Source organism: Glandiceps talaboti, chromosome 7 (assembly GCF_964340395.1).
Source record: "Glandiceps talaboti chromosome 7, keGlaTala1.1, whole genome shotgun sequence".
Taxonomy (NCBI): Eukaryota; Metazoa; Hemichordata; class Enteropneusta; family Spengelidae; genus Glandiceps; species Glandiceps talaboti.
Genome location: NC_135555.1, coordinates 15,003,018 through 15,030,034, shown reverse-complemented (window position 1 = coordinate 15,030,034; position 27,017 = coordinate 15,003,018). Strand labels below are relative to the sequence as shown.

Genomic DNA, 27,017 nt, shown 5'->3' with positions numbered 1-27,017 from the left:
GTTTATTAGTTTGATCACGTATCGTTTGGCAGTGATTTCAGGGGCCAGTTAAAACTGATATTATGAGCTTGCAATTGGAAACGAGACATTCTACCGCAAATTTAGAACCGATAACATTTAGATTTGCATGTATATAACAAATTTCGATTTGGAGCCTTTGTTTAAAGAAAGAAATATCGTTCTTTTAATTTAGCGGGGAATATTTGATATGATATAATTGCACTCTAATTAATTAAAAGAAGCACACTATTAACTGAAATAGCGAAAGGTGAAATAGACACAGAGAAATAGACTGCAGCTGTTAGGTTTAAAGCTTAACAAATAAGGAACCGTTATAATGGATGATATTTATGAAAATACATGTAGATAGTAGATTTATAAATAAAACTATTTTGAATACAGACTAATGATCGCTCAGAATACAAAACAATTAGTCCTAAAAGTGACAGGGCATGTACAGATGAAAGGAAATTGCAAAAATCCTTGAATTCATTTGCTTTGTTTCAACAAGCATTGACGCGACAGCATCTACGACCGAAACTGGGTTTGGAAATTTATGGAAAGTGCATTCAGTAATTTTCATTTCTTTTTTTTTATTTGATTTCACTATTAATTTTTTGCATTTGTGTAATCATCACATTTCGAGTGAGCAAAAGCATTGCGGTGAAATGTTTCGTTTTTAAGAGAAACGTGTTTGCATGAAATGTAGGGACAGTTTATGTTAATTTTGGGGGGCATAAGAGCGTGACTTCGACATTCAGTCTCTCATAAACGCTCTCTATTCAGTTTTCACACACAGATACACTTCTTTGATATGTCACGGTGCGTGTCGTGTCGGTCATGCGCAGTAATATAACTGGTAAATTAAGACTGAATGTTCATTTCCCAAATTACTCTGGGGTTTATTCTGTGTTGTATGGTAAACGGTTCTGAATAGCATGCACTTTAACTGTCTTTATATGGTTGTCTATTTCATAAGTAATTGACAAAGGCTAACATATCGTTATTGAAGGCTACAATCATTCCTCTGTTATCACGATAAATTAACTTATTCAAGTGGAGTTGAAGAGGTTCTGTAAGTACACTACTGTGTGTTTTTTGCAAATATCAACGCAAATATGACTAGAGAGCTCAGGGGCTTGTGATCTTGGAATGTTTACAGATTATATATTCAACCTGAAAAAGGAATCACAGATGAACAGTCAACAGTCGAGTAAAATCCATTACCCTGCCACGCCTAAAGATTTTGCACCACACATGCGCACTGAGTTACGTGTGCTAGTTTTGGAAGCAGACAACATCGTCGCATCGGAGAGGACTTTAGCTGCTAGCTGCTGCGCTTTTCAGGCAAATTGGTCGCTGCTTTTTTTCGATGCTGTTGATGGAGTAAGTAGGAAACTGTGACGTTCTGGGTAAGTAGGTTTATAATTTGTTAATTGAGAAATATTGTCGCTTGTTTGATAGCATTTTGTGAACGCTAAAGTTGCAAGGTTATTTTTAGATCTATTAGGCTACAAGGTCGGCCTGACGCAGTAACCGACAGGAAAATTTAAACACAGTTTGAGTAATTCTTTACACATAGTGCCTTTTCAAGTAATTTCCTGTACGTGCTTTGACAGCCACCGAATTCTCTCGGGCGTCCTTCGAAATATCGACCCATACACGACTCAAATTGAGACGTTGGTAAACCCCCCACGATCGCTTACGTATGTCATTAACTTGTCATATAAATATATATATATATATTTAGGAAAGCGAACATTTCACTGTCGCTGGCATAGAGGTCCAGAGCGCCAGATGGCTATGTTCATTGTGCTTGGAGAATTAGCATTCACGTCGTTACCTATGAGAGTTTGATTGACGTTAGTTGACGCGAAGAGTATTTTATTGATACGCTAACACTGGTACATATTATATAGCCGGCGTGCATTACGAAAACATTATATTCACAATGAGTCTCGCTTTAGTGGGTGGATGTATATGTGTTACGCAGACAACGTCTGTTCCATCGCCCCCTCTTAAGACATAACGTCTTAAACCAACATATAAAGAAAGGAACGTCACGTCTTTACAAAGTAATTTACACTTTTAAAATGTCGATGAGATTTTAAAGCTCTAATTTGTGTTAAGTTAATGTCGCAAGATTTGCTAGTGGCCCTTTCTTTCTGTATAAAAAACAGGATGGCGGACAAAGGACGGATACTCTTCTAATTGAGTGCACGGAACAACGACACACGATGACGGTCAATTCTGCACTGCACCGTTGCCATAGAAACAGATGGATGAAGTCCTTAGTTGTCTTGCTTCTGGCCCAGTTCGTGATAGTTGTCATTACTGCTGCTGAAGAACTGAAGTCATTTGAGAATGAGGCCAACCGATTGGATAAGCGAGGCATGGGTAAGAAAGAGGAATTGTAGATTTTTTTTTGACAGCCGACGTGTAAATCTTTCCAGTTTGTTAAAATCGGGGTTAATGCATTTCACAATGTGTCGTAGGCGCTTACATTGTCCTCCCTTCTTTGTTGTGATTTCAACTTTCAATCTAACCTCACGCATGACTCAATGACAAATTACACCTGTTTAATTCTCGTTAAATCTGTATACAATAATTAATTTTCATTCGGCCAAAACAATTCTGATGCAGCCGCCAGCTTCAACGTTACCTCACAGAGTACTCTAATCTGAGGTTAGCTACTAACAGCAGGGGTTTTACCATTGAGAAACGAAGGTACCACAAATTATACGTGTACAGAAATAAAAGTAAACCCAGCTTTAAGTACAATTATGCGAATGACATACATTAATACTCTCAAAAAGTGTCCAAACACTTGTATATAAGAAAATTGTCTTTTTATTGTGTACGTATAAAATGGACGGTGACACCCTACGAGTCCCCTGCAATATAGGGTGAGCTAAAGCAAACAGACTGACGAAATGAAATGATACGGCTAGATGGGCTGACCGCCTGAAGCAAGTTTAGTGAATACTAATCAATGGTTAAAATTGAATTGTATCGGCTCTCTCTAACAATACAACGGAAATAACTTCCATGACTTGAAAGTGGTGACTGATCCACAAAACTAGTCCTCAACTACCGGTTTAATCATATCCTGAATACGTTAACGTATAAGTAATTTAATCTGAATCGTTCCAAGAGCGCGGACAATTCATTTCCATGATCGCTTATACAGAAATTCGCAATCAAAAACAAAATCAGAGGAAGGTCGAAATCAATTTTGAACGATGTTTGTTATTGGGCTCTGTCTACTGGGAGATGCAAAGTATATGATTGCAGGCAGAGATGGAAGCATGCAGAGTTTTTTTTCCTGTTCTTCCCTTGAGAACATCTCAAAAGCATGGCACACCTCAGAGTCAGTAAATAAAGTTCAGGTTACACCTTCCACGTTGAGAATTGGTGGAAAAACTGTGGAAATGCACGTTCGTCTAATTACATATTAAAAGATGGCCGCCAAAGAAAGGGTTGGTTAAGTTTGTCAACATACGGTGCCTTCTCGGTTTCTTTTTATTCGTATTTATAAATTGGCGCTCATTTTGATAGAGCAAGATCGGTGTAACATTGCAAGACGGCTGATTGTATGTAATTGTGTACTCTTTTCTTGTACAAAAAAAAATCGGTCGGAGAATAGAATACTGATAAGACGAAGACTCTATAATTAATTTGACTGTTTCATTCCATGGCAAAAGTGAGGCATGGAACGTGAACGGTGATAATGAAAGCAATGAAAGCACAAACTTCTTCCAATTATTCAACAGCAGTTATTCCCTAGACATATTACTCAAACTATATGGTCATAAAAATCCAATCTCAAATTGATAAAAATATATAATATTAATTCATTTTTTGTTTCCTTTGGTGTTCATGATTTCTTTTTTAAACTGTTTCATCTAACCCATCAAAACAAAACCATTTTGTGCCCTAAACATCTGAAATCCTGTCAACTTATTTACAACATCATTTATTATTAATAAAGAACATTTCAGCTGATTTAAATATATATATATAATTATCAAAAATGTAGGTCGAGTCATACCATATTTATTTCACTGGATAATGAAGCATACCATTTTGGCGACTTTAATTAATTATATACGCTGTTATCGCGCGTATATTGCTCTCACTAACATATGAAAAGAGAACGCGTCGTTTATTGAAGCAGCATATATATTTGCAACTAGGTCAATTTATACTGAATAAAAACATTGCTTAAAGGCACACTGAGGAGTACGATAATCCCGTGGCAACTTGAAAGCTCCACCGTCTACCCAAGGGAGCAGTCGAATACCTAAAGACTCCAGATATTTAGAAACTGTTACTAGAATTTTGGTCGTCGTTCACACACACAGTATACGTAGGGACAAACTCAAGTTGGAACACTGATTGCTTAAGACTCGTGTTATCACCACTCTATCGATCGTTAGGCTCAGTGCAATAGTGGTTAGTGCTTCACACGTCATCTAATTAGTTTGAATATCACTATTCCTTACCCTAAATAAGAACAAGAAATGGGAGGAATGTACAATTTGTTTCATTTGAGACGGGCGCACAAGTTAAGTGCTTCCGCTAATTGGACATGTCCTCGTTATTAAACCTAGTAATTTATCTTTTCCCAGACACAAAAGCTCCTGACTATTGTGGAGGAGTATACACAAAGACACACGGTCAAATTTCATCACCGAACTACCCTGTGGTCTATCCAAACAATGCTCATTGCGTCTACAGAATATCTGCATCCCTTGGAAAATCCATCTGGGTAAGTCTTATTGAAATTATATCTGCAAGTAATATTGATTGTCAGATTAAACTTCCAATGAATGTCGACGTCGACAACCTTGCTCCGAATATAGAGACACATACACACATACATACATACATACATACATACATACATACATACATACATACATACACACACACACACACACACACGGACGGACGGACGGACGGACGGACGGACAGACAGACAGACAGACAGACAGACAGACAGACAGACAGACAGTACATTAACACAATCATCTATATTGCAAACATTGATACTTAATGCAGTAAAAAGATCAGAAAATATATAACTTTGTTATTGATAACGCTCCTTCAACTATAAAGTGATTTTTGTGCTGTTATATTCAAAGATATGACGAAGCAAAGAAGAATGTATAACTTAGAGCCACTGTAATTCCAATTTATAGCATGGCTGTGAGGCACTCTTTGCGCAGTTTTCTCACATAATAGTGTTAGATTGAACATATGAGACTGGAATAATATTTGTAGGGTTCCAATATCCAGGGTAGCATTGGATATATAAATTATCCCAAAGTCCACGGGGGAAACTTGTCATGGTCAGCTAGTAATTAGACTCTGCTCTAAACTCGTGTAATGTATTCCAAACATATTTACTGGAGGTGAAAGACAGTCTAATGTATAAATATATGTGTAACATCACGTACGATTTTACAAGCAAAGCAGCAGCCAGTTAGCTATTTCCTTTGTCACTGTTTTAATTAGATGAGGGATGATTGTTCAAACCTACATAATCGTACGAAATTCGCCACTGTCTTCATCTTTAAATATGATGGTTATTGTTTTAATGTCGAACTACAAGGAAAGTGGTGGTGGTCAAGTACATGCAGCTTTTTTACATTTGTGGACAAAACCCAACCCCTTAGTATTGAACTATACTTCGAGGCAACATTTTTATTTTAAGTACTTATGTGATTATTGCAATGTTGACCTTCAATTTTTTAATAGAGACAAATCATAGATATCAAATGAAATTGACAAACTATTGCTTAATTTCGTAGGTTGTAATAAAATATACCTCTTATTAATGAAATAAAATCAATAGTTGAATCTCATTAATTGTGATAATTCCCCTCGGGTATAGGAATGAAAAAATGCAAATTTGTAATTTGCGAGTAATCTAGTTGCGTGCATACATGGGTTATTGTTCCCCGCCCTATCTATTGTGTCGGCAAATGTGTGTAGTAGTATGAGTCATCAGATAGATGAACACATGAATAGATAGCCGTGTCCTGATGTATAGTTTGACTTCAAACCTATTGAACATGCTTCTAAACACACGACATATCTCTGTCGGTACGGTTCAGTGGTGCTGTAAGGCTTGTCAGGTGTCAGTCTAGATACACACCGATATCGCTCGGCGGCGTGTATTTATTTAAGTCCGGTATGAAGGCTGCTCTGGCTGCAATTGGATCGTTTTTTGTTAGATACACTTAATCTTCGTATCGTACACCCTGAACACTACCTGTGGTTAAACGTATGTGTGTAGCAGTATACATACTATAATACAATATAGCCAACCAAATTGATTTTTGTGTCCGCACCCAAAAGTCGGCGCCCCTAGTGTAATGGCGATATCAACCTGTTACGGTACTACTTGTGTATACAATTGACCGCTTATGAAACTTGTATAGTTCTCAATTACCTTAATCTTCTTCTTTATTACCTACCTATTAAATTTTACATTTGTGGACAAAATAAAATAATACATGTTTTGTGGTAGGTATAAGGAGACCAGAAAAGTATTGGCATGTTAACAATTGTCAGTGAATATATTGTTGGTTGCCTGATGAAATAAGAGAATACTCCTGTTAAAGTTAGTTCAGCTTGCAAAGTATATATAGTACTTTGAATGTTTTAAGTAGAATACTACTTGACAATAACAGACGTAACGGCAGGCCAGGACAATGTATTTAAAACCGCTCAACATCTTCTCTTTTTTTTAAAAAAAGAAAGAAAAAATAACAATAGAATATGACACAACTCTCTACTGAAAAGGGAGTTTCGCTGTGTAAACTTTAGTCTATTAAGAGTAGAGTGCATTGAATGCTTCATGTGGAATATTACTATATAATCATGTCAGATGTAACGGTATAGTCTGGGATGTTGCATTTCAAAACACTTGCCAACATCTTTTAAAGGAAAATCTAGTTAGACGTATTAAATACTTTACTTGTTTTGATTGCTGCTATCAACAAACACATAGACTATCAAGACAAATAAAGTGATTTGGGGTATTCGTGATGTCATCACCTGAGGTTTTCCCCATGAATCCCTGAAGGTGCAACAGTGACTCTTTACAAGCTCTGTTTACACGATCTCAAAGTTAAGTAAGTTATACGAGTAAGTGCTGTTGTATAACATAAATGACGTGACATTGGGTAGCAGTAATCAATACAAGGAGATTGAGGGCAGAAATAAAGACTGAATAGATTTCCTTAAAAAGAGCAAAAGTGGCATGACACCATCTAAACGCATACGATCTTCTGCATTTTGAAGGGAAACAATCTGAGTTTATACTTTGTAGGGCATAATCTTTTGCTGTATATTCAAAAGATTCTCGCAGTATTCTATTTACTGAAAGATACTCAATCATTACTTAAGCTTACAATTTACTGAATCCTAACCTGGTATAAAGATATAACTTATAAATGATACAATGACGTAATTTATCACACGTGTCAAAAATGTCAAGGAAAGCCATATTACGTAATCAACTGTTCGAACAATGTCAAAAGAAAATTGTAATGTCAAAGAAGGTATGCATCGATTTTAACATTATGCTGGAATAGTTTACTCGAGTTTTGTTACTTAAATATTTTTTTTTCATTCAGCTTGGGTCACTTTAATAGCATATGTTACCTAGAATAAGATTGCATTGTTGTGCATGCAATAAATTCAAAGATATCCATTGTAGAATTGTCATTGAAACATTTGGCAGTGTACCTGTGCTATATTTTCCAGGAAAAAAGACAGGAAGTTGTAAGGGTTTTGTAGTGGTAAATAATTGGAAATAGTAGTGTGTAACGTTTTAGTTACCATGGTAATTTGATCAATCACTGATTTCACGTGACTGAAGGTTGTTATCCAGTTTTAGATAAAAATCAAATTAAGGTATATTGGAATCCCTAATTTATTGTATTTAAGTGTAATGCGGAAACTAACACATACGGACAAAGTAGGAGTAATTGATAACGCCCCGAGTACAAACACTTTTCTAAGCAATTATGTTTAATCACAAGGCATTTTTTATCCAAAATTTCTGTTTGACAAAATGTTAATGAGTTCAATTCCAAGTTTACTATTCCACATTTTGTAATGCACAATAAAACAAACATGACATATTGACCATAATGAACATTATTATTCATTCATTGTATATTTCCCTATAGCTAAAAAGGCGCCAATTTGTATGACAAAAAATTGTTAATCATTTCATGACATGAAATTATGTATACTGCACGAATGGCCTTGACATGGAAAGTGTCGTGTGACGAAAAGAGTACTAATTTTGTTACATTTCTACGTTTGATGGAATAATTTACTAACATGGTAACATTTTCATTGGGTGAGGTAGCATTATCTTAGGAAATTCAATTTGCTATAATGTAAATGATTTGGCGACGGTATGGATATAGTATTTCACGCAGAGAAAATGTAGCAATAAAGTTAGCATGAATTTTTATCGCTCCAGACCCTGAATTGTAGCAATGTTAGCAAGATATTTGTTGAGCCAGACGATAACAAGTAGCAATGTTAGTAAGATGATATTTGTTGAGCAAGACGATAAATGTAGCAATGTTATAGGAAGATTGAGCCAGACGATAAAATATAGCGGCGTTAGTAAGATTTTTAATGAGCCATACGATGAAATGTAACAATATTAGTAAGATTTTAGTCCCACCAGACCATAACATGTGGCAATGTTAAAGGCCAAGGTCCACTATATAAAGAGGATTATGGGTAATGTATGCATATGCGGGAAATTCAAACTGCTGTAAGGAGCACTGACTTTGCCCTCATGTCTTCATCCCATTTTGCACTGAAAAAGTTTCACATGGCTCTCATATTTCATATATACTGTTTGTAAATATATAGTGATGCAACATGAGTAGAAATAACTGACGTTAACTAAGTTTGGTAGCCAATATAGCAGGTTTACCGTCAAACTGACCCAAAATTTGTTTCAAATTTGACTAGTAAAAACCGTTGGCCAGTTGTCAATTAGGCTTACAAGTTACACAAAGCATGATAAGACACTGTGAATGGTGCAAATAAACGACGTGCGAAATGCCAAATACCGAATGCAAACAATACAAGCGAACAAAAGAGTCTGTGTGCACTCTCTTAGCCCGATATTTTGCCTAAAATCAAGCTCACATGTGCGAACGGTACGTGAAAATGATACATATTGTTACTGAAATAGAATGACATAAAATGAAACCAAAATGTTTCTCAGTTTGATCGATGTACGTTCTGGGTTGCTACACTCCTTAGTAAAATCACAATTTCATACAACTTTTTGTGCGCGCGACAAGTGTTTTCTGTCAAGTAGTTGTGTCGTTGACGTACCTATACCTAGTAGGCAGTGATGTAGATAATAGCCGGTTACCTACCGGTCACAACGCCCAGCTATAACTTATAAGTATAACCACGTACAACAGTTTAGTTGTGGGACCGGCTAAGGAAAGTACTAAAATCTGACGACCATTGAAAAAAATTCTAAGGTCGGAAAATTAAATGAGTTTCCCAGAAGTACTAATAGCAAGTAAAATACCCAAAGTGTAAAAAAAAAAAGAAGAAATAAATTCATAATTATTTGGAAAACATTTGAGTATTACGCGGTAAAACAAGACTGGCCACGCTATCGCTAGCGAAAGCCTTCGAACCAGTTTCATAGGGACCGGACGTTGAAGGAAGCGCGAAGCGAAGTGTGAGGTCAATGTAACGTCTCATGATGTATGATGCAACAACACGACGTTTACGTAGAGTAGAACTAAATGTTTTCTAAACTTCAACGGAAAGAAATTTTGTCGATCGGACACTGACTATTTTCAAATTCTTAAAACATCTGAGAAAAATAAAGAGAGGAAGCAAAATGTAGCACTGACAGACAAGATAGACGTACGGTACGTGTACAGGAGGCGAGGCACACCATGTGGTGCAAACTGGACAATGATCGTGCGTGTCACGTGTATGGCATCAGATGTAATACATGTAGCTAACCAAATATACTTGGAATGCAGCCTTTCTTGTAACAAGTATTGGAAATTGTCAGAAACCTGAGGATTTTATGACTGAATATATTTCGATCAAGAATTCCCATACTTTCAGTTAAATTTTCTGATGACCCCGAAGCAAGACATGTTTGAAACATTTAGTGCGACATTTGATACTGATAAACGAGTGATATAATTCATAAACAAATCTAACGTTGGCAACTCTTTTATTTCTGTAATGATCATCAAATTTCAAGGACAACTGTCTATGTTGTACACATAGATCATACACCACTGCCTAGTCTAGTTCCTATACCTGTCGACTGTTCTCTACGATCTCTAGCTCTGTGCATGTTGTGGAGATGAACGTAACGCGAACTGACAAGACTACAAGTACAATCATGGAGGCATCATAAATATTTGTTTCATTCAAATTTGAAAGTTGAGAAATCGTATTAAATTCTTTCCAGATTTCTCAAAAATCGTTTCCATATGTTTTGGCACTATCCAGCAATAATCCTCGTCATGTAAATGACATCGACTGACATCGTAGTCAAACATACGCACGGAGACAGAGCGGAGACCAAACAAGAGTCCGTACTCACCCCATCACGACGTATGCATTTATGCGTTTGTTTTGAAATAGTAGCTGGGGTGGTACTCGTACACATCGGGATAACTCGGAGAAGCACATGTTTGTGATTTTATTGACTGTTTTCTGAGATGGGACATTGGGTTTGGAAATACAAGTTTAATCAATCATAAAACAGCCATAACAGATACTTTCAAAGAATTAGAACACGGAAGGAAAATAACGGGAACATCAATGACATTTCTACCAAACTCGAGATCGCACGTAGCTAGCCACCTAGTGTACAGTAAGTATGGAAGTGCAAAGCTTAGTCCGCCCTGACCCGTGCGATACTTGTGAAGTTAATTTTGAAGTTTTCACGATTATGTTGTCAAAACACGACCTACATGTAATCTGTAAAAAATATTCTCATCTATCTAACGATTTTGGTGTGATAACGATCGACCAAATGCCGACGCTAGTGTGTACGTGTACAACTGTAATCTAGTACCTTGTGCAAATGATACAAGTAAGTTTGTTCGTACCCAAGAATTTCAGTTTACAATTTCAATGATACAAATTGTCACTGTGTAATAGTGTTTGGATCGTGTTAGAACAGGTCCCTCAAAATATAATTTTTCGGGTTATAATTTGTATGTATAAGTTTATAGAAATACGTGTTTCACCCAGACTGGGTGTCTGGCCGTACGTACGCACCGGAAAAAAACGAAGCAGAAACACTGCCACTAGACTTGAAAAAAATATAACAAGGGACTCTTCGGATTAGGCAAGAACTACATGTAACCAATATGTGTGAACAGCCACTACTATGTTGATAAACTACCTGGGTCGGATTTACCAAATGCTCCTCCCAGATAAACAAACGTATTCCGTTGCACATGCGCAAACCTACTTCCGTAGCGTGGGCACATAGCCTGTTTGGACCTTGGCCTTTAAGAAGGTTTTTGTGCCGCCAGACGATGTTATCTAGCAATGTTATTTGCCAGTGTTGTCAAGCCAGATGTATGATAAATGCTGTAAGAAATTTGTCGAGCCAGACAAGGTTTGGTTTCAGGTAACATAGTTTGTTTGTTTGTATATAGTTAACTTCCACTTGTTCAAAAACAAAATTAAGAATATTTGAACAGCTAAGCTGACCTCTTTTAACCTCAACCTATTTGACCAGATGTTCATTTGTACCTGACTTTTATTCACAGCTTCAATTCAAAATTCTGGAGCTTGAACAGTCTAAGGACTGTGAGTCCGACTCTGTCAAAATATACCATAAAATAAACAAGACAGAGGAACTCCTAGAAACCATGTGTGGATTTAGCAGTAACCTCCCAGCTATTCAAACCAACTCTTCGGATCTCTCCATCGTGTTCAAATCGGATGGAATCGGAAATGCGCCGGGATTTAAGGCAGAATATTTCATCTATGATCTGGAAGAGTGGAAAATGGAAGAGAAAAAGACATACACAAGTAAGTGAAAATAGAAAATATTTTTTTGAAATGTACAAAAAAGAGACTAGCGGGATTAGCCAGCATTTGAGAATGTCTTTTTTTTAGATAGAATATCCCTTGATGTAGTATGCACCTCTAACGGGGAAAATGTCTTACAGGAAATGGCTGCTTTTACGTTGTTCAAGAAAACTTTTCAGTTAAAATCAAGAGAGAGAAAAACAGGGGTCACCAAGAAAGCTCAAGGTAGAGGTAAAAACGACCCTAAATTTCCCCGTGTTAGAATACCGTGTTAACTCTATGGAAATGTAACAGACTTGTACTTGACACCAAAAAGGTCGACTACCCCCCCCCCCCACACACACACACACACACACACACACGAGCGGGCGCGCGCACACACATTTCTTCTTCTTTTTTTCAAAAGGGTTAGGTATGAACTTCCATATTAAAAAGGTTAGAGAGATTTGAAAATTATTGAATACATTTTCATGAACTGATCCCTGAGGCACGTGCCACCTTTACAGTGAGAATTAGCATACACATGCAATTAAACATATGGTAATGTTAATAAATTATATAACCAATGTACAGACATACAAGTGGGATAACCATTTCACAAGTCACGTGTACGTCAGGGGTACAGTTTTTAGTTTTTAGGGACGTGATCGATTTAGGGAAATATAATAGTGAAATCACAGACCCGTATAGGAGCCTGAAGTGTTATCGATCATGCATAGGCAATGTAGCAGTGGAGTACAAGATAATACCTCGAGTCGTCCTTATTTCATGGATGGCAACAGATTCAGGAATCTCTAAATTAGATATGTTGCTATACATGTTTTTGGCACTAATGCTAGGTTTATACTAAGAAATTCAATACAGTGTAATTTCAACTTTCGAGTGTGCATATTGACAAATGAACAAAATAAGCTGTACACGTGGATTATACCTTCCACCTCGACATCAATTGCCACCTTGATACAGAAAGCAATATTATACATAGTCGTAAATAGCGAGATTAGTATGCTTTGGCAATTTGTCTGCGTGGGAATGTATTATACGGTATGTGTTAGAAAGTATTACTACTCGAATGAATTTTACCTTCTATATGATAACGTACCAATGGGGAAATGAGGAATTTGAATGGAAATTATTAAATTTTTCATTAATGCTTGGACAGGAAGCTGTACAGAGATTCTTCGGTTTGATGCGTCCTTGACCTTAGATTACTCACTTTGAGGTTAAGGAATAACGATGTATGAAAAATAACTTTAATCTAACATAGCCATTTTCAATTTTTACATAGGGTTTTTTATCTATTTCAACTACATGCTTTTTTACGTTTTGATTTTATCAATTTGCTATAGGATGGAAGCCAGTTACTTGATGCAAAATTCCTCTTGTTCGTTGAAAATCTACGTAAAGCTGCTGCTTATCATTAGCGTATTGTCGCCAAATTATATACATTGTAACAACATATATTTTCTTTCCGGCATGCTATCGGATTAACATATAGCAGTTCTAATTTGATGTATTTCAAGTCAGATGGGCCATAAAATGTAGCAATGTTTGTCGCGCCAGACGATAAAATTCAAAAATACTTGTCGCGCCAAAAATACATTGTAGCAATATCAGTAAGACTTTTCTCAAGCCAGACAGTAAAATTGCAATATCAGTAAGATTTTGTTGACCCAGACGACAATTTGTACTTTTAAAAATGGCTATGGCGTTTTTCTATTGTATCATGTAACTATGGATCATTCTAATCTTGGAAAACAAATCCTACTAAAGTAAAATACGATGTAAACTTTTAGAGCTTATGGTGGGAGTGTTTTCCGGCTCATGCAGTAAAATACAGATTAGGGCACCCTAATTGATCTTAGAATCTTTTAAGACTTTGCGTTCTTAATACAGTAGACTCTAAGAAGGTCATACCTTAATGCAACGATCATATCCGATTTAATACTTCCGATGGAATACTTTCATGGAATAAAACAACAGGGCTGTTTACTCTAGCTGCATGTTAATTGAATGTCTATGAATAACTCAGAAGAGGAATGTGAAATGGTACGCTGTGCACAATGACTGACAAACAGTTGAAATTATACGAACTATAAATACGCAAGGAAAATAAACTCAGCTATTATTACAGATAGGATAATTAGGGCATATCAGGTTATACAGAAAGGGACTCTTTTCATAAATTGCTATCTGTATTCCAACATTTCAAAGTGAAAATGTGTGTAGTACTGAAATATCGTTTAAACATAATCTTCGTACAAATTAAAATGATATGTTTATCATAAAACGTGTCTTTAATAGCCTCACACAATTTTATATTGAGGTAGGGTTACGGCGGGGGGGGGGGGATCTAGTGACTAAATCAACTACCAATTTAACATGGCAATATAACATGACATAACACAACGCAACACAACACAACACAACACAACACAACACAACACAACACACGACACGACACGACACAACACAACAGCGTAACATACCTACTATAACATAGCCACACAACAACATAGCAAAACATAACATGACATTGTACAACGTAGCATAGCATAACATAACATAACATAACATATTACAGATGATAACATAACTACCATAACATAACATAGCATAACACAACATAACATAACATAACATAACAAAACATAACATAACATAACATAACATAACATAACATAACATAACATAACATAACATAACATAACATAACAAAATATATCGTATATGACCGAGGTGTCATTTCAATTATCAAAGACTTCGACTCCATCATTAAATAAAAAGAAAAAAAAGGAGCCGATCACTTCTTAACAAATTTGCAATTGCATGACGCCAAGCATAGTCTTACCTTATTGAGGCCCCGTTGACTTTCATTTCAGAGCAGCTCAGCTTTACTTTTAAAATAGTTATTAATATTTCACATAGAAGCCATTAGTGCAGAATTCAGCAGGTCGACGGAAACCAATAATTCATTTGACAGAATGAGGAATCTCAGTGACAAATATCATGTGTTAGTGACGTTATCACAACGGCAAGGTCATGACCTCAACCCTGTGTCAGTTTGTATCATACAATATGAATGTTTTCCCTGTGTTCTGGTGTATTCTTGCCTTGAGAAATTGTGACTGTTAATTTCAACACAGGTCACATGGCTGATGGACATGTCGATAACATTTCTCTATGTTGTGTTCTGTTGAGAAATGCGTTCCGATGCATGCAATCAGCAGTCAGTGAGATTACACTACGGGCTAGGGACATAAATATATACAGTCATATAGAAAGGCACAGCTCTGTAACGATTGTCAAAGTCATGCCTACAGTAAAAAGTATGAAATAGTATCTCGGTACCTTAATTCCAGTAAGTTCTTGAAGACAGCATGGATTTATTAGAGGGGGAATTTAGTAAATAATAACAAATGCTAACAAGTAACAAGGGCAATATCACACTTTAACGCCTGGCCACGGGGTTGGCACTCTTTATCAAATTTTGATAAAAACCAAGCCGAGGGCAGGCATTAAATTGTGATATTGCCCAAGCGCATGTTGTTATTAATTTTATCATACCGTTCATTCATTCATCCAATCACTGGCATGTCCACTCATTGTTCATCACCATTCGTCATCGATAAAAACTATTTCAACTGTACTTGCAACTATGTATAAAATGCATTTTTGTAGCAACTCGCGATCGAGTGAAACTCCAGCGAGCAATAGTCTGTGCACGCCCGAGCAATATGAACGTGCAGCCAATAGCATATTTAAAGGTCACGTGATTCGATTCTGACCAATGACAGCTTGTGTACAAAACGTTGTACATACATACATACATACATACATACATACATACATACAAAAGCACTGTAAACATTTACAATTCAAATTTACTAAATACGGTTCATCCAAAATTCTAGCTCAAACACTGTACAAGCATTCTGCAGTTACTGTAGTGTATCCTGGAGTGTTTCTATCAAAGTTATACTAGCTGAGGCTTTATATAAGATTTTTTCACGTATGAGTGAAAGTACATGTTCTTACATAAAATCTCGAATGAACTATTCTATTATATGTTATACGTTAAAGGTAGTGCATGCTTTTGTTGGCAGTGAAAACAGGAACAAGGAATTTCCTTGATATTATGATACACGTATAGTATGCGTGAACTCTGCCGATAGTACTTGATGGTGAAGTATGCTTCAGTAAATATGATTCGAATGAGCCTTTTAAAATGTATTTCTCCCCCACCCCAGACAAAGCAACCCCTTATTACACGTGCAAAATGGCAAAATGGCGTCCCGTGAAATGGGTAAATACCTAATGAAAATCTTAATGTATTTATCACATAACTAACACCTGTGCTTAATGTCTTGTATTGCAGTATGTGATGATAGTCAGGTTGCCATGGCGATGAGCGGTGAAGTGTTGTCTCACACAAGTTACCCTAGTAACAGCTACCCTGGTTACGCTGTTTGCAGGATTCTTATACCCTCAAACGATCGGTTTGACAGTGTCAAAATCGAATTTTTCGATGTCAAGTTGAAGCTCTATAGTACAGGTAAGGTTTTCCATTCTAATTTTTAATAAGCTGAGATATCAAACTTGTATCAAATAATGGCACTGCTGATTTTTTTTAACATTTGAAAGGTTTTGTCATTGCATATTGAACAGTACTAATTTGCATATTGCATGGTTTTAACCAGATTTGAAGTACTACATTCCTAGGTTGTGCTCATTTTACCGGGCTTCGTGGTGAATTGTCGTAAAATTATATCAATCTAACAACAATTTAAGCTGCGTGTACTTGCATATATATATATATATATATATATATATATATATATATATATATATATATATATATATATATATATATATATATATATGTATTAAACAATATATATATAACAGACAGACAGACAGACCGACCGACAGACAGACCGATAGATAGATAGATAGATAGATAGATAGATAGATAGATAGATAGATAGATAGATAGATAGATAGATAGATAGATAGATAGATAGATAGATAGATAGATAGATAGATAGATAGATAGATAGATAGATACAAGTTATATACAAGTTTTAGTCATTTACTTTGTCGAATATTGGCTTTAACGGATGTAGTTAACCATAGCGACAATATCGCACAGAGAGCGTGTTAAAAGAATATCGCCATTACTAATGTTTTCATGTCATGAAGATAAAGTACATGGAAAATGCAAACACATAAATGTATAAACACCGTTTATGCCTTTTGTGCTAAGATTGCGAGACAAGAAACTGTTCCTATATGTAATAAGTACATTGCTTTCATCTCTACATTTGTTGATTTTTTTCCTTTCATTCTTTGAAAAGAACTTTCAAAGGTTGACGTAATAACTTTACAAATCAAAAAATTAGTAAGCTTTTTAGTTCTGATTGACTACGAAATATATTCCCTATTCGCACGGGAAGCGCCTGAATTGCTATCGATTGCAGTGAAAGAACACACATCACATATATAAACCTTTTATGGTTACGCTGTTCACAGCCTCGTAATCAAATAAAGTCTCCGTTTCATATAAAAAGCAAATTATGTCGCTGGCCAAATCATTGTTAGTGCCGACGATGACTCGATTATTCCCGACATGAAAGGGTAGAATAGCCCATAAAATATCTACATTAAACGTTATAGACTTGTATAGTATACTTCAACTGTTACAGTTAACGTAGTATGCACTTCCGAAATACTAGTTTTTAATTATTTACTCTTATTTTGTTCAAGAAACCTTCTACCAATCCTCAATTGAAATCAAGGAAAAAACCAAGGATCATCGTACAATATTTTTTAAAATAACGCACAAAAATATTAATATTATAGCCAATGGATAAAGAACGCATTATGGCCGCCGAACGCCATGTTAACTCTATGGGAAAGTAAACGATTTTTGATTTCCTTGAAAATAAGCCCGTCAACCCCAAACTTCTTTTACATGTATTACCTCCAAACGAGTAGCAAAAAGATTTGGTGTTAAGCGGAATTGGTCCCCGAGGTGCACTCTACCTTAAAACACGACTAGCCTGTTTAAATACAGTTGAGTATTAGTAATGCAATCCTTATCTTTAGATCCTCATTTTAGACCCTCGCCAATTTTACAACCAGTAAAACGAGGAGATCTTAAACTTTTAGTCAAATATATATCACAAGGCTAGTAAATCACTTTGCTGCTGATATTACAATTAAATCATGTAAACATGTCTTTTTACGATTACGTTCTGAGCCAAGAATTCTTTGCCAATTTCACTACACCTGTGACCCACCTAACCACCATCTCTGTTCAGGGGTACTACGAGACGCAGTTCCATTTTTGACTGTCTACAACCCCCAGGGGAGAGATCACCTGGGGTAAATAAAGTCAAAGGTGGACTTCGTCTCATATTACTCACCACATTTACACATCCTCTGCTCAAGATTCTATGTGGAAAGACTAGTCAAATATGTCTTTTCGTATAGTGTTTTCTAAAGGTTGATAGCTATTTAAGAGTGTAAAATACGAGGAAAATATAATTGACTTATCGCTCTCTAAATTCTTTAACTAAAATAGCGGTCCTTGGATTATGAATCTGAAGAAAATGTCGGTCACAAATCTAAAATTTATCCGATATATGCATTTTCCATGATTATTTCTTATCCATTTTGTTATTACACCTACATCGGGCTGGTCCAAACAACTTTAAAATACTTAATACTGATACATGCTTTGACCTGTGACTTTTATTGTTGAATGGTTAAAATCGTGAAGCAGATTTTTGTTGTTGATGAAAGTATTTTTCAAATGGATCAGGTTCTTAACTTGAAATTAAAGCCGATTTATCCACTCCTAAATTCGCGAGGTTTTTCAACATGCTATTCATACCTTCTTACACGTATCGAATTCTAATGTTCTTAAGTACTGAAGCAAATATTTGCATTCAAGCCACGAGTCATATAGCCAAATTAATTTGCTACTAAAAAAACACATCATGATATGACAGGGCAATGGAGATTGTATCAGCCATTCTTAGAGTGTCGTAAATAGTTGATATATTAGAACATGGCAAAAAAGCTTTCAGGGTTTGTTCGAATTCTCGTTTTACTTTGACAATAATCTATGTTATCGTTCAATACATGTCTTTTAAAAGGCTGTCCTGTCATTGACCCTATTTCAGAAGTCTTTCTCATAGCCAAATCTGTACATCAATTTAGATTCGTATCCTTTGCCCATGGATAAACCGTTTCTGTAATTTCCACTCTGGGTTAATTAAACGAGAGGTAAATTGCCCCTGGGTAGCCTTGACAGTTATGTTTATTTTATCTGTGAAGTTTTGTCAAGGCATTCCAATATTTCCACATGAATGAAGAATAAACCACTTCTCGCATATACAATTTCTCCAGTCCTTGGTGAAGCAGATAATGAATCATGACGGTTCAAATGCGATGTACAGTTTCAGACAACTTCATAGATTTATAGATTAACCAATAGACAGCAAGAACTAAACTGAGCTGTCGTGTCAGCAGATGTAATTTTCTGATAAGATGTGTCTTTGTTATCCATAAAAACTAAGTAATTCATCTTTGACGCAAGGAAATACATCAAAGAATAGTTAGGAGACAGTAAAAACAAAGGGCAAAAGACAACAGTACATAAAAATAATGTATTAATGAATAAAGTGCATGACTGTAATAACCAGCATTGGAAAATCTATTAAAAAAAAAAAAATTTAAAAATTACGGTTACCTTTTAACAATTTCATGTTCAACAGTGTTTCTTTAAGTTCTACTTTAAGGTCCAATTTGACTGATATCAGAGTTCTTAAAATCACTCCAAATTTTGCCATATGAAAGCTTTCTTCTTTTAACTTTACGTTTGGGGTCCACCGTCTTGTTTTCAAAGAAACCGTTATTTTCCCTTAGGCGTTAACACAGTATTCGGCGGCCATATTGGATTCTAAGATGGCTCAATCTTGATAACATTTTGACCTCTATTCCAAAAATGTGTACGGTGACCCCAGGATTTTTTTCTTGATTTTAACTGAGAATGAGTGCAATTTGAACACAGTATTAGCAAAAAATTAAACAGTTTATTTCCGAGGAGAATTTCACATTAAATGTCACATGGATGATCAGACTGTCTTTTAATCTAATGTACCATTTCAGGCAGACGTAATTTTGTTGATAGAATTTCCATTAAAAAACAAAAGTTTGGCTTAAATCTAAAGATATGCAGCTTTCTCATTATCTTAAATCATAGGAAATGTCTATACTTTTATCTCGTTATGTTGAAAAAGATTAAACAGATCCTATCTCTATAATCATACGTCATTCGCCTCATCCTCTCGCCTTCTAATTAACATGCCTGTCTGCATGGTTTCCAAAGTGTTCGCATCCTAAGTTAAGATGTAACTTGAACTTGAAGTGATTTCGGGATGACTTTTGGGGTTTTCTTTGTATATATACAATGCAATGTGTGAACATTAGCCGTGTCATGCAGACTAACAATAATGCCCGACTGGTTAATCAAGAGGTTCACTTCAACTCAGAGGGGGATTAAAAATATAAAAACATGATAGACAAACAGGTAAAAATGCAAACAATACTTGTAAACTTTTGTTACATTTATCTGAATTTATTTTTAGAATAATATAGCGAATCTGGTCTTCAGTGTTATATTAAAGTAACCAATCCAAGGTTTTGAAACATGTAAAAATTATAGAAGATGAATTTGTTATCTTTAGAAGAAATGGTCTGTATCATCCCGACTGAGGAGAAATCTTGTACAACGATGACATTACAAAATAAATGAGAACATTTTACATAAATGATGCATTGGGGACAGGTTGATACGCATATTAAATAATTAATCCGTTGTAAGCCTTTAGTTAAACAATGTTTGAACGTGTTTTGATTTTTTAGCGGGAGATTGTGATATTTTTTATACAATTGAAGCCAATTAAACTGAAACAGTCCAACTACTGACTAGACAAAATTCTTTCGAGCATTGCTACTTTTAATTCATCGTCGGGCGAGACAGAAATTTTACCTAACTTGCTTGCTACATTCCCTTTGCGTAAGCTGCCTCTTGATTATCTGGTAAACAATCAAAATATAACACTTACTATTTCTTCGAACCAGACGATAAAAATGTAGCAATTTTAGTATTTTTGTAAAGTTAGATGATAAAATGTATCAATGTTAGTCAAATGTTGTCCAGCAAGACGATAAAATCATGTGACATGAATGTTAGTCAAATTATAGTTACTCCATGGCCAGACGACAATTTGGAGCAATATTAGTTACAATTTTGTCAAGCCAAACGATAAAATTTAACAACGTTTGTCAGATTTATATCGATTCAGACTATAAAATGTCACAACTTTAGTCAGCCAGACGATAAAATGTAGCCGTGTTAGTAAGATATTTGTTGAGCGACATTTTGTTCAGATTAACTCACTCCAGCATATTGTTACAGTAATGGCCGGATTTCAATACCGTGAACACCATATTAATAACTAGAGGAGGATATCATGTCATATCATGTACACTTTATCTACAAGAATTTTAAGTTTGATGTCTTTGTAGGGATTTAATACTCATTTTATGGAAACTTGGTAACATAATAACGGTTTATATATCCGTTATAAACATACAGATTAAAAATAACTGAACAAATATCACGAGATCTATAAATGCTAATAATGAATTATTTGTGGAACCTTTAATCGAAATAGTAGAAAATATAATATAAAGCCTTTAATGGATTTTATCTTATCTTGCTGAATATTGATGGTAATGTTGAGATGAAGGTTAGATAGCTCATATAAACAAATTCTGGAAATGATCATGGATGAGGCACTTTCCTTAGATTCAGTATTGAAAAAAAAGAGGCATGTACTTTATATAAACAACAAAGATACACAGACAAATATACCATATATGTGTATTTGGATCCTTGGGTTGAAAGGCTAATGGGTTAATAAGTACGGCGTCTCACCTGCCGAGGAATAGAAAGGTACACACCAGGACTATCTAGAGCACTCTGGCTAGTATTCAAGGGTCGTGGGTGCGAATCCCGCACGTGTCGCTTTTCTTTCCTCAATTTCATTTCATTTATACATTATTTGGGTGAATTTCATTTATTTATAGTTATTTGGTATCATATATATATATATTATATATATATATATATATATTAATAACAAATGAAGGTCAAACAAAGCTTAACTAAAATGTTTCCCCAAAGTTAGCTAAGGTAAGTTAAGTATATATATATATATATATATATATATATATATATATATATATATATATATATATATATATATATATATATATATATATATATATATATATATATATATATATATATATATGATTAAGTGAGACACTCTTTCGCCTCATACCTGTACTTTTTACATTCACGATCAACCTGAGATTCTATTACGTATGATTTATACAAAAGAGGAATAATCTATGACATTTTGTCGCACGTACACTACTCGATATGTATTATGTCCATTAAGTACTGCTAGTAGAAAAAAAAAGAATACTGGGTTATGTAAGTTTAATGTAATGCATTGCTGCATGTGGGTGGAAGAGGGATTATTCGATTTTCATAATCAAGAAGCGTTTTTAAATATTTAGCTCGTGTTTTCACAATGAATTGAATTGAATATATATGACATACTCAATGACCTTGACCAACTTGATACATAATAATTGCGTAAACGTTTCCTATAAACACGTTTTTTTCTTAATGGAGTATGACGTGATACCCCATTGCCATAAGGTATAACATGCACTTCTCGATATTATCTCTTTTTTTTCAAATTGATCACTTCTACTCAAGTATGACAATTATAGAAGACAAATCACATAACAGCAGTTGTCATCTATTTTTTCTTCTGTCGGAGTTACTGTATGCAGAATAAGTTAATACATAAGAAAGAAATCTACAAAAAGACAATATTTATATATTAAATTTATTTATTTATTTATTTATTTATATAGACGATATTCTTCTGGAATCTGCAGACATTTACAGTCATGTTATAAGTCTAGGGATGTCTCGATATATATATATATATATATATATATATATATATATATATATATATATATATATATATATATATATATATATATATATATATATATATTTCAATGAGCTAGCATGTTACATAAGTCAGTGAATCTTAGAAGTAATTACCTATTACAATTTAAGACAATTGCCTTCGTGGTCTTCTGTCATTAGGCTGCCGAATACAGCCATTGGTATCATTGAATAGTCAGCTTCACTTATATGACATATATGTGTTGATTGGTACCTCTAGGAGTGAATATCAAGGATGTACTAACCGTGACGTGAAGTCGTGTTTCCTAATGTGACGAATTGTCCAAGCATTTTACAGACACAAGACATCGTCCTTGAAAAAAGAAACTGCACAGGCCCAGTCGCCTTGTTGTGAATTGTGTGTGGGCGCCACACAGTCAGACAGTCTGATATATAAGGCGTATTAGAAAAATACCAAGATTATATGATTTCCTAGTTTTATTACGCGGTTCAACTGTTATTTCAGTAGATTACGTTTTGAACATTAAAATAAACAAACACTTGTAATGTATAGTAGGTATAAATCGTCATCTCAGATGACCTTGAGTACTTTATGGTTTTTGTAGTGTGTCTACAAGGTCTCATAAAAAAATGCAGTGAATATTGTCGTTTAAGGGTGTTTCTCTCGATATAATAATTTAGCTACCAAACGTCATAGCATGAAGACAGACAGACAGACAGACAGACAGACAGACAGACAGACAGACAGACAGACAGACAGACAGACAGACAGGCAAACAGGCAAACAGGCAAACAGGCAAACGACAGTTAGGCAGGCAGGCAGGCATACATACATACATACATACATACATACATACATACATACATACATACATACATACATACATACATACATACATACATACCGCTCATTTCCATTGTTCCCATTCTTTTCAGAAACAACTTGTAAAGAAGAAGGGGAGAAGATCACCATCGAGAAGACCGTTCATCGGGAAAAAAGCATAATCTGTAAAAACAATTGGGAGAAGGTGTCAATTCTTAGCGAAGGTTCTCCTTTATTGCTGACCTTCCATACAACGAACCACAATCAAAGCACCTACCGAGGATTCAAAGCAATATATACTCAATATTACAGCGATACAAAATGTAAGTCACAAGTTATGTACAGTGGAACGTTGCTCTGGGAAATTTATGTACTTTCATTAACTTTAGGTCCTGGAGAGTCATTTCATGATTTTACATCACATACGTTTTATTACATATTGTTCTATCTCACACAGTTTCACCGTGTATCTGAAGGTAATAAGCACTTAGGAGTCATGAATATTCGGTGTGTATCTAATAAAAATGTATGACTGCGTACTCTCATTAGGCAGCATTGGACCAGTCCAATTTGGCGTTTCTTGGTAATCGTGCAAAATGTATGTGATGTGAAGTCATGAAATGACTCCCAATATTTTATGAAAATATATCCATTTCCTGGAGTGGCGTTCCCCTCTAATACCAGGTAGAGTTTATTATTTTAGCTGCGATGCCGTGTTGTGCTCAACGTTTTGATATTATCAGGTTTTTTTCAAGCTTCCAATTTCTATAATGATGACGCAGTAATTGTTTTTTCTTATTGAATTATCGGCGATATGTCCCCGTCATAAGGGTATGCGAAAGGATTATTTAACTTGAACCAGGCTATAGCTATCTCCATGCAGCGTCGTGTGACGAGTAAGACTGGTTTAAATCGATTTGACTATATTATCTGCGTGGGTGTTTTGATAAGTTGCATCGCTCATATGTAGGTTCACGTTTTCTTGTTATTTCATAAGCAGTGTGCATGCAATTGAATGACAATAGTGAACAACTGAACAATACAGTCATTCCAGTTAGTCCATCTAAATATTGGATTTATAAGTACGACTATACTTAGTGTTATCCGTTTACCCTTTTGCGAAGATGTCAATTAACTACAATTTGACATTTTACCTGAACAATCACCGTTCCTCGAAAGAGCGTAATAGGTTGTTCCCAGTGGCTGAATGAGTGGCAATTGCACTGCCCCATTGATTGTTATATGTGGGAATCTTATCCAATATGTATTAGGCAGACAGCACACAGAATAAATAAGTAAACGAAAGTAATAAACAGCTGGTCAGGGTGATATTGATGACTTGTCGATATTAAATTCATTGATCAATTACTCAGTGAACATTCATAGTAATGGCATTGACTGTATTCTATGCTTACGAACATTCGTCATGTCTAAATTAAGATTTGAAGCGAGAGAGAAATTCAATAGCTTTGCAAGTTTCATTAATGTCAAGGAAAGTACAAGTATATAAGCATGCACACTAAAAATGAAATTAAAATTGGCGACACGGTTAGTCATTTTAAAGTCACAAATTCAAAAAAATGAAAGAAGTAGTCACGCACACTGCCACTTACATTGCAGCTTCGTTGTGTGTGTTGTTGATATTAACCATAACCCTCTGTATGTTAGACATATGGGATAATAATAGAGGTATTCATTTTTTTGGAAGAAAATTTCAAAAAAAGCCACAACTTTTACAGCAAATTATAATTAATTGAATCAAATTATAATTTAAAATAGATTTAGTGTGATTTCAGTCTAAAATCAAACTTAAACGAACCAGCAAGTGGATACAAACTGAGAATTTTATTCACAATTTCTGGCGGTAAAATGGCTAGCATGAACTCAAATGGCATCTCCGGCAGTCATCGTTTGGTGTGACTGATATAATGAGCATTTTTCAACCTATACCTTTACACACATCAAACACACTAACTTGTACTCTTGCAAGAACAAAAATACCCATCCTCTCTTATTGCTACATCGGCATTCTTCAATTTACTTACTCTGAAACTTCAGCGCGTTGATGGGCAGGAAGGATACGATGTCACTTCTCGTCATTGCTGTCCTTTTTTCTCATCAATCAACCAGAACGTCTTACTACTGCCTGAAAAGGAAACGATATCGGTCGCTTAAGGCTTATTTTGATAGATTTGGTTATAAAACAGCATATCTGTAGTACTCTGTTATAGAATAATTATATGAGTCGTGATATGCAAAGTATAAATTATTCATTCAACATGTCTTCCGATCTGAATTCCTCGGAGGCTATTTCTCACGTTCTCGTTATTGTTCCTGTCGTGTCGTGTTCTCTAGCTCTTCTGTAATGTAGGACAGACTTGTCCTGTCCTGTCCCCTCATACCCTGTGCTGGAAAGTACTGTACTGTACTGTACTGTACTGTACTGTACTGTACTGTACATGTACTGTTCTCCTCTGTTCTATTCTGTATTGAATTGATTGTACTGTACTGCGCTGTACTGTACTGTATTTTATTGTACTGTACTGTTCTGTACTATACTATATTGTACTGTGCTGTACTGTACTGTACGTTACGTGCTGTACTGTACTATACTATACTATACTATACTATACTATACTATACTGTACTATACTGTACTGTACTGTACTGTACTGCTCTCTACTGTACTATACTCTAATCTACTCCACTCTACTCTACTCTACTGCACTGTGCTGAACTATGCTTATATTTCACAACTGTACTCCACTGCCCTATACTGTACTGTACTGCAGTGTAATGTAATGCAGTCTACTGTACTGCATTCTAGTCTACTCAACTCTACTCTACACCACTGTACGCTACTCTACTGCACAGCAGTGTACTATACTGCACTAAACTGTACTGTATTATACTATAATATTGTTGTGTACTGTATTGTACTGGTTTCCACTTCACCGTGTTGTACTCCGTCGTGCTATACTGTAATGTAATGTAATGTAATGTAATCTTACCTTA

The 27,017-nt window shown here is 35.3% G+C and overlaps 1 protein-coding gene across 1 annotated transcript in view; it reads left to right on the top strand.

Annotated features, from left to right (window-relative positions):
- Positions 1-1,279: 1,279 nt before the first annotated feature.
- The window catches only part of LOC144437997 (tolloid-like protein 1), a 32,352-nt gene continuing 6,614 nt past the window's right edge, over positions 1,280-27,017 (top strand). Inside the window, exons 1-6 of the mRNA XM_078127029.1 lie at positions 1,280-1,412; positions 2,181-2,397; positions 4,632-4,771; positions 11,823-12,087; positions 16,466-16,642; positions 24,116-24,325. Of these exons, the coding sequence (XP_077983155.1) occupies positions 2,238-2,397; positions 4,632-4,771; positions 11,823-12,087; positions 16,466-16,642; positions 24,116-24,325 (952 nt within the window). The 5' untranslated portion in view covers positions 1,280-1,412; positions 2,181-2,237. The remainder of the gene's footprint in view (positions 1,413-2,180; positions 2,398-4,631; positions 4,772-11,822; positions 12,088-16,465; positions 16,643-24,115; positions 24,326-27,017) is intronic.